This window comes from Salvelinus fontinalis, chromosome 6, assembly GCF_029448725.1.
Source record: "Salvelinus fontinalis isolate EN_2023a chromosome 6, ASM2944872v1, whole genome shotgun sequence".
NCBI lineage: Eukaryota > Metazoa > Chordata > Actinopteri > Salmoniformes > Salmonidae > Salvelinus > Salvelinus fontinalis.
In genome coordinates this window covers 52,825,070-52,835,002 of record NC_074670.1, presented here as the reverse complement: position 1 = coordinate 52,835,002, position 9,933 = coordinate 52,825,070, and the positions used below count along the sequence as shown (strand labels likewise).

Here is a 9,933-nt window from a genome sequence, read left to right as displayed (position 1 = left end):
GACCTTTCAACCAGACTGGGACCAGAACACAGTGAGTCAACTTTTCAACAAGGACTCTAAATGGCCCCGTTTTGGGCCCTTGAATATCCACCTCAGTGAAGCGCCCATAAACGTTTCACCTCTGGTGTAAATACTGTATATTATCCTGCTCATTTTTCTTAGATAACCATTCATTTATCAGACATCTCTGTTATGGGTTAAAGATTATTCCACACCCAAAGCCCTGCCCCATGATGCACACCTCTCCCTAACTCTCTTCAGGCTAGAGGGATGGGACTGCTCCATGTGGTGCACCCGGGTCTAATGTGTTTAATGCTGATAACTATGATATCAGGCATCATGGCGCCCGCATGGTTATTCTGCATGGGCTATCAATCTCTCTCTACATAGATCTTTAAGGGCACGCAGTGTTTTTCTCTGCCATGATCATGTGTTATGGTGATGACTGCTTGTGAAGCCTGAAAATTACAAGTTTATTATTTTATTTTTCACATTAAAAGCGTTTATTTTGTTTCGTTTTTTTGAGTGGCGACCCATGGGGTTTTACTTTAAACCAAAATGTGTTTTTCCAAGGATTAATCCCCATTCAATTAAAATAAGTAAATGCAGTCTATTAGAATAGCCGATCGCCTCGGGGAACTCTACTGTAATTGCTTTCTATTTGTTGTCACAAATAGCAACTGTGTAGGCTAGATCAAAACTGAGCGATAGAGACCGGAACCTTCCGCCGCCCGACGGAGAGCGCACCAGACTGGCAAGCGCAAAGTGTGGACGACCGCTTTAATATTTTATCTACAGTAGGCAATGGCTGGACAGTCTACCATCAACGGGATTACCTTATCTCCCGTAACTCGCCATCCATCTTCATAGCCGCCAAATTTTGGGAAAAATAACATTTTAATACTCAAGTGGAATAAGGGACTCCGTTTCTGCACCCCCGGTTTGCCGTGCACTGGCAGTTCCATGCCTGGCGGGGATTGGACACGTAGCCCCACTCAGACGCACCTCATCTGCGAAGACTCAACAACCCTCGCCTCGTAACGAGATTTGAAGCCTCCCCCTTTATCAAACTAACGGGATCGTCGGAAACCAACGACTTAAAATGACATCTTAAGTTACCCTCTTATTACGCGCTGGTGTGTGCGGTCTCTGGTATTATTTTTAATTTTCACAGTGGAAGCGAAAGAGGGGGGAAACAGGAAACTCGTCCATCTCCAAGTTTTTCGGATCTCAGGGGCGCAGTAGAGGGAGTGAGCGGCGATGGCAGCCCGGATGACAGCAGCGTTCGCTCTCCTGGTTCTCACGGTGGCAAGTGGGTAATCCTATACTTAGACAGGCCCATATAGCAATAGCCTACCATGGCTTCTCGATGTTGTAATTTGGCCGCGACACACCCTGCATGTCCATGATGCTTACAGTTGGAGAGTGAATCATACTTGCTTGTGAATTTCAAGACCTAGAGGATACATAATGACAAATATTGTCATTCCTGTCTGGATATAGGCTATGCGTAACGGGGATTATGTGTATAATTGTTTCTATGATACTGTTGGAAGTGATTGTGATGTTTTAATTGTTGCCCTGGTTTCAACGGGACATTATAGTCCAGTGGGGAAAGTAGTTTTCCGTGCGTCAGATTGTGTTAAGCACGTGATTTTTAACATGCCTCGATTAACTAACGTGCATTATTTTACACAACTAATACACGCTGTCTGTTATGCACTACGCATAAATGTGTCATATACATACACAGGCTCAGAGAGAAGTCTCCGAATTTCACACAGGAGGCCTACAGTAGGCCTAGCCAACTTTAATAGGCTAATGTTGGAAGCTTTTGGCCGAATTTATTAAATGATAAAACTGACTCACATCACGTGTCTTTGAAATCTTGTGACATTATATACATTTTATGACAGCTTTTTAACCGACAGGGAATTTCCATTTTGTGTCTAATTGAATTCACACAATGCCAATTAAACATGCTTGATTAGGCTATTATGATTTCATTATGGCTAATTATGCGTAATGGTTTGGTTTGCGCAAAGCCCACTGCTGCTGATGATTAGGAAGGACATCAAGTTGCCATTCCATCCAGGATTTGGAACAATAGCCTCAGTTGAATTTGACTCAAACCCAAAGAGGAATGCTTTTAGTTTATTTTGAGTTCTCTACAACATAGATATGTACATATGTGCGTCAGTGTGTCACCTTTTTAGTTTCCTTATTGGCCCTAGGCCTTCTTTATCAAGCCCTTTCATTCTGCATATGTCAGTCACGAGCTGGTCAGCTACTGTATAGCAACCAAGCTGTGCCAAAAGCCCTGGTCTGCCCTTGACTGACGCTATCCATGGTGCTGAATTAGGGCCCCCTTGACCGACACTATCCATGATGCTGAATTATGGTCCCCTTGACTGATGCTGTCCATGCTGCTGAACTAGGGCCCCTTTGACAGATGCTGTCCACGGTGCTGAATTAGAGCCCCTTGACTGACGCTGTCCACGGTGCTGAATTAGGGCCTCTTCACCAACGCTTACCATGGTGCTGAATTAGGATACATTTCAGTATAGTCACGCTCTTCAGCTCAGTCTACTCTATGCTGTTGGTGAACATTGGGGTGGATTGTACCAACATGGTTTAAATTAATCTAGGATTAGAGCTAATCTAGGTTTTGTAAATCTAGGTTTGTAATAAATCAGAGATGTGTTGCACCAATTCATTTTAAATCTTGAACAGTAAATCGATGACTAACGGTTTTAAACTGTGATTAGTGACTTGTTACACAAATTTATGAGGTATTTCATGAGTTGAAATGAAGTAGCTAGCCTAATTGACAAATGAGGCCACAAAGTTTCTGTTCCTTGATAAAATAATAACAATGTAACGTTTTAACTACTTCAACTCCACCGTGAAAGGTTCTCGCCAGTACTAGACAGAAAACTAATTTGTTAGCTAACGTAGCTAGCTAGCTTATAAACCAAGCTAGCTAGCATACAATATTGTTTATTATTGTCGTTACTTAAAGTTATTTAGCAACTGTATTATTTGTCCGCTAGCCACCTGATCATTGCACGTCAAAGAAGTAAAAATTTCTCAGAGCTGATGGAGATGTACTGGAGGATAAAAAGACAGACAACACGACTGTCAAAAATGAAGGAAGACACCTGGGCCATTTTTTGCGACAAATTTAATAGATCGACACGGATTAAAGAGAAGAGGGACCCAAATCGGATGGGAAAAACTTAAAAGCCAAAGCCAAAAAGGATGCTGCAGAGGAGAGGCGGGGGCTATTTCAGACGGGAGCCTCTGTCCAAGGGAATTCATCCTATCACCCAAAATATATGCGATATGATTCTCCAGCAGTTTGCCCCTCTTCAAAACCCCTATGATGACGACGGACAATTTGACCCACCAATATTTAGTAAGCATAAATAATTGGTAAATATCAATGCCTATGATGTGTTAATGCTAACGTTACTTCACTACAATGTTACCGTTATCAGGCCCGTTACAGCATGTTGCATAATAATTATTCTCTGAGGAACTCGTTTTGGTCTCTCCACAGTAGATATGCTGCTATTTTATCAGTTAAACCACCTCAAGTGGCAGTTTAGAATTAATCTCCATTCTAAATGTATATATTTCTTTTAATTCATTGAGCAACAGGATTAACTTTAATCTGTGTTCAACGTGAAAACTAAACTTAGATTAGTGGAAGGATTTCATTTAATTAACTAGGATTTATTTAAACTAGGTTTAAAATTTGGTGCAACAAGATTAATAGATAAACCTTGATTTAACCCAGTTTCAGAGTTAATCCATGTTGGGTGCAACCCAACCCTGGGGCTTTTAAAAGATACTATTTCAAATCAAATTTTATTTGATTAGTGTATTTGGACCATGTTAGTTTGTTGGTGATGTGGACACCAAGGAACTTGAAACTCTCAACCTGCTCCACTACAGCTGTCACGTTCCTGACCTATTTCTGTTAGTTTGTTGTATGTGTTAGTTGGTCAGGACGTGAGTTTGGGTGGGCATTCTATGTTGTCTGTTTCTATGTTGGTTTAGGGTTGCCTGGTATGGCTCTTAATTAGAGGCAGGTGTTTGGCGTTTCTCTAATTGAGAGTCATATTTAGGTAGGTTGTTTCACAGTGTTCGTGGTGGGTGGTTGTCTCCTGTGTCAGTGTTTGTCGCACCATACGGGACTGTTCGGTTTGTTTGTTCATCGTCATTTACGTGTAGTCTATTTTCCCTGAACGTGCGTTCTTCGTGTTTTATTGTAAGTTCGTATGTCCAGGTTTGTCTACTCCGTTTTGTTATTTTGTTAATTAGTCAAGTGTATTTCGTTTTCGTGTTTCCCGTCTTTACTTTAATAAATATCATGTCTTCACAATCCGCTGCATTTTGGTTCAATCCCTGCTCCTCCTCTTCGGATGAAGAGGAGGAGGACAACCGTTACAGAACCACCCACCGATCCAGAACCAAGCGGCGTGAATTCGAGCAGTGGCCTGCTACACAGGAATCATGGACTTGGGAGGAAGTATTGGAGGGAAAAGGACACTGGGCTCACATTGGGGAATATCGCCGCGCTCGTGAGGAGATGGAGGCAGCGAGAGCCCAAGAGCGGTGGTATGAGGAGGCAGCAAGGAGACGTGGCTGGAAGCCCGAGAAGAGACCCCAAAAATTTCTTGGGGGGGGGCTAAGAGGTAGTGGGCCGAGGGCAGGTGGGAGACCTGCGCCCACTTCCCAGGCTTACCGTGGAGAGCGGGAGTACGGGCAGACATCGTGTTACGCAGTAGAGCGCATGGTGTCTCCTGTACGTGTGCATAGCCCGGTGCGGGTTATTCCACCTACCCGCACTGGGAGGGCTAGATGGGGCATTGAGCCAGGTGTCATGAGGCCGGCTCAACGCATCTGGTCACCAGTGCGTCTCCTCGGGCCGGCTTACATGGCACCAGCCTTACGCATGGTGTCCCCGGTTCGCCTACATAGCCCGGTGCGGGTTATTCCACCTCCCCGCACTGGTCGGGCGACGGGGAGCATTCAACCAGGTAAGGTTGGGCAGGCTCAATGCTCAAGGGAGCCAGTACGCTTGCACGGTCCGGTTTTTCCGGCGCTACCTCCCCGCCCCAGCCCAGTACTACCAGTGCCTACACTACGCACCAGGCTTCCAGTGCGTTTTCAGAGCCCTGTTCCTCCTCCACGCACTCTCCCTATGGTGCGTGTCTCCAGCCCAGTGCCTCCAGTTCTGGCACCACGCACTAAGCCTCCTGTGCGTCTCCAGAGCCCTGTACACACTGTTGCTTCTCCCCGTACTCGTCCTGATGTGCGTGCACTCAGCCCGGTGCCACCAGTGCCGGTACCACGCACCAGGCCTATAGTGCGCTTCGAGAGGTCAGTGTGCCCTGTCCCTGCTCCCCGCACTAGGCTTGAAGTGCGTGTCTCCAGTCCGGTGCCTCCAGTTCCGGCACCACGCACCAGGCCTATAGTGCGTCTCAGCCGGCCAGAGTCTGTCGTCTGCCCAACGGCGCCTGAACTGTCCGTCTGCCAAGCGCCGCATGAACTGCCCGTCTGCCATGAGCCTACAGAGCCTTCCGCCAGACAGGAGCAGCCAAAGCCATCCGCCAGACAGGATCAGTCTGAGCCATCCGTCTCCGCAGCGCCATCTGAGCCATCCGTCTCCGCAGCGCCATCTGAGCCATCCGTCTCCTCAGCGCCATCTGAGCCATCCGTCTCCCCAGCGCCCCTTGTGTCGATGTTACCTAAAGGATTTAGTGGGTGTAAGATGAGGGTGGTCATTTGTAGGGGGAGATGCAAGCTGGGATTGACTATGGTGGGGTGGGGACCTCGCCCTGAGCCTGAGCCACCACCGTGGTCAGATGCCCACCCAGACCCTCCCCTAGACTTTGTGCTGGTGCGCCCGGAGTTCGCACCTTATGGGGGGGGTTATGTCACGTTCCTGACCTATTTCTGTTAGTTTGTTGTATGTGTTAGTTGGTCAGGACGTGAGTTTGGGTGGGCATTCTATGTTGTCTGTTTCTATGTTGGTTTAGGGTTGCCTGGTATGGCTCTTAATTAGAGGCAGGTGTTTGGCGTTCCTCTAATTGAGAGTCATATTTAGGTAGGTTGTTTCACAGTGTTCGTGGTGGGTGGTTGTCTCCTGTGTCAGTGTTTGTCGCACCATACGGGACTGTTCGGTTTGTTTGTTCATCGTCATTTACGTGTAGTTTATTTTCCCTGAACGTGCGTTCTTCGTGTTTTATTGTAAGTTCGTATGTCCAGGTTTGTCTACTCCGTTTTGTTATTTTGTTAATTAGTCAAGTGTATTTCGTTTTCGTGTTTCCCGTCTTTACTTTAATAAATATCATGTCTTCACAATCCGCTGCATTTTGGTTCAATCCCTGCTCCTCCTCTTCGGATGAAGAGGAGGAGGACAACCGTTACAACAGCCCCGTCGATGAGAATGGGGGCGTGCTCGGTCCTCTTTTTCCTGGGCACAGGGACTATGGTGGTCTGCTTGAAACATGTTGGTATTACAGACTCAGTCAGGGACAGGTTGAAAATGTCAGTGAAGACAATTGCCAGTTGGTCAGGGCATGCTCAGAGTACACGTCCTGGTAATCCATCTGGGCCTTGTGTATGTTGACCTCTTTAATGGTCTTACTCACTTCGACTACGAAGAGCGTAATCACAGAGTCGTCCGGAACATCTGATGGTCTCATGCATGTTTCAGTGTTACTTGCCTCGAAGCGAGCATAGAAGTAATTTAGCTCATCTGGTAGGCTCGTGTCACTGGACAGCTCATGGCTGTGCTTCCCTTTGTAGTCTGTAATAGTTTGCAAGCCCTGCTACATCCGACGAGCATTGGAGCCGGTGTAGTACGATTCAGTCTTAGTCCTGTATTGACGCTTTACCTGTTTGATGGTTTGTCAGAGGGCATAGCGGGATTTCTTTTAAGCTACCGGGTTAGAGTCCCGCTCCTTGAAAGTGGCCGCTCTACCCTTTAGCTCAGTGTGGATGTTGCCTGTACTCCATGGCTTCTGGTTGGGAAATGTATGTACGGTCACTGTGGGGACGACATCATCAATGGGCTTATTGATGAAGCCAGTGACTGATGTGGTGTACTCCTCAATGCCGTCAGAAAAATCCCTGAACATATTCCAGTCTGTGCTAGTAAAACAGTTCTGTAGCTTAGCATCTGCTTCATCTGACCACTTTGTTATTGACCGAGTCACTGGTGCTTCCTGCTTTAGTTTTTGCTTGTAAACAGGAATCAGGAGGATGTAATTATGGTCAGATTTGTCAAATGGAGGGCGAGGGAGAGCTTTGTACTCATCTCTGTGTGTGGAGTAAAGGTGGTCTAGAGTTTTTTCCCCCTCTGGTTTCACATTTAACATGCTGGTAGAAATTAAGTGAAGCGGATTTAAGTTTCTCTGCATTAAAGTCCCTGGCCACTAGGAGCGCTGCCTCTGGATGAGCGTTTTCCTGGCTGTATACAGCTCATTGAGTGTGGTCTTAGTGCGAACATCGGTTTGTGGTCGTAAATAGACAGCTACGAAGAATATAGATGAAATCTCTCTTGCTAAACAGCTTATCATGAGATACTCTACCTCAGGCGAGCAAAACCTCAAGACTTCCTTAGGGCTAGGCGTCCCACCAGTGGGACACCTGTCGACATCTTCTGGTGAATTTGGAGGGCGCGCAATTCAAATAAATAATCATAAAAATTATGGATATTAAACATTTAGGTACATACAAGTGTCTTATATCAGTCAAAAGCTTAAAGTCTTGTTCATCTAACTGCATTGTCTGATTTACAATAGGCTTTACAGCGAAAGCATGCCATGCGATTGTTTGAGAATGGTGCCCCACATCAAAATATTTTTCAACCAGCACAGGCTTCATAAAATCACAAATAGTGATTAAATATTCACTTACTTTTTGAAAATTTTCCTCTGATTTGCAATCCAAAGGGTCCCAGCTACAACATGCATGGTCGTTTTGTTAGATAAAATCCTTCTTTATATCTCAAAAAGTCAGTTTAGTTGGCGCCATCGATTTGAGTAATCCATTCGTTCAACATGCAGAGAAAGAAATCCAAAAAGCTACTGCTAAACTTTGTTATAACAAGTCAAAATACCTGCTATTTAATCCTCAGGTACCCTAAAATGTAATTAAACTATAATATTTCATACGGAAAGAAGTATGTTCAATAGAAAAGCAAAATTAGCAGGTGCGTGTCCTCTTCGTCGTGCGCGCACAAACTGATTTCCAACTCTGACTCCCAGTGCTAAAACTCAAAATTCGTCCTCGTTTGGGAAGAAACAAGCCTGAAACATTGATCAAAGACTGTTGACATCTAGTGGAAGCCATAGGAATTGCAATCTGGGAGCTGGAATTACATATGCCCCATAGCTTTCCATTGTAAGAACATGGGATCTCAAGAAAAGAAAATTCTGGTTGGTTTCTCTTTGGATTTTTCTACCATATCAATTGTGTTATAGTCTCATACATCATTTTAACATTTCTACAAACTTCAAAGTTCTCTATCCAATGGTACCAATTATATGCATATCCTGGCTTCTGGGCCTGAGTAACAGGTAGTTTACTTTGGGCACATCAGTCAGGCGGAAACTGAGAAAAATAGTCCCTAGCCTCAAGAAATATTGTGCACCAGCTGTTGTTTACAAATATACATAGACCGTCACCCCTTGTCTTAGAGGCCGTTGTTCTATACTGCCGAAAAATCTTAAAACCCACCAGATGTATGTTATTCATGTCGTCGTTCAGCCACGACTCGGTGAAACATAAGATATTACAGTTTTTAATGTCCTGTTGGTAGGATATACGTGATCGTAGTTTGTCTTTTTATTTTCCATTGATTGTACGTTGGCTAATAGGACCGATGGTAAAGGGAGATTACCCGCTCGCCATCGGATCCTTACAAGGCACCAAAACCTTCGTCCCTGATATCTCTGTCTCTTTCTCATGCGAATGACGGGGATGAGGGCCTTGTCGGACGTCTGAAGTAAATCCTTCCCGTCCGACACGATAAAGAAAAAGTTTTTCTCCAGTATGGGGTGAGTAATTGCTGTCCTGATATCTAGAAGCTCTTTTTGGTCATAAGACACGGTGACAGAAACATTATGTACAATATAAGTTACGAATAACACAAAAAACACACACAATAGCACAATTGGTTAGGGGATCGTTAAACGTCAGCCATCTCCTCCGGCACCAGATGGTCACACCAAAAGCATATGTCTAGTCTCCCAAGACTAGATACTTGGATTCTCAGGTAGGCCTAAAGAATGGTCGTCATGTCCGGTCAGGTGAGGTTGCATTGAAAAGTTGGTTTGTAACTCTTAAAATGACATAAACATAAACTCTCATGACACATGGTGTCATTTTATGGTGGGCTGGTAACTCATGGTTGATATGATGTAAAATGTCTAACTTCCAGTGCAGTAGGCTGCTTAATGTGTTTTTCTAACATGGCTTATCTTCCTCCTGCGGACATGTAGGGAGCACCTGTAGACTAGACACTCTGCCTGTCCTCTGAGAGCTCTAGGAAGACAACATAGCGTGACTGTGTCACTGTCACCTCTCGTCTCACTCTGTCTGGAAACAGCTAAATCTGACAACTGCCTCACTGGAGTTTAGCTTAATGTTCTCACTGTCTGGCACTCTGTCTAGATCTCTTGCTTTTTATCTGGCTGCTCAATGTTGGGCTGCTCAATGCTGGGCTGCTCAATGCTGGGCTGCTCAATGCTGGGGCTGCTCAATGCTGGGCTGCTCAATGCTGGGCTGCTCAATGCTGGGGCTGCTCAATGCTGGGCTGCTCAATAACCAGGAGTGCAGGAAGGGCAATCACATACTAGCAGTCTTTAGCTTGCTGCACGTATGCAAATCACCATCTTGAATAAGCATGCCCCA

The 9,933-nt window shown here is 45.3% G+C and overlaps 1 protein-coding gene across 1 annotated transcript in view; it reads left to right on the top strand.

The window, feature by feature from the left end:
• Nucleotides 1-320: 320 nt before the first annotated feature.
• LOC129858091 (neuronal acetylcholine receptor subunit beta-2-like) overlaps nucleotides 321-9,933 on the top strand; it is a 33,760-nt gene continuing 24,147 nt past the window's right edge. The window contains exon 1 of the mRNA XM_055927041.1: nucleotides 321-1,312. Within this exon, the coding sequence (XP_055783016.1) occupies nucleotides 1,261-1,312 (52 nt within the window). The 5' untranslated portion in view covers nucleotides 321-1,260. The remainder of the gene's footprint in view (nucleotides 1,313-9,933) is intronic.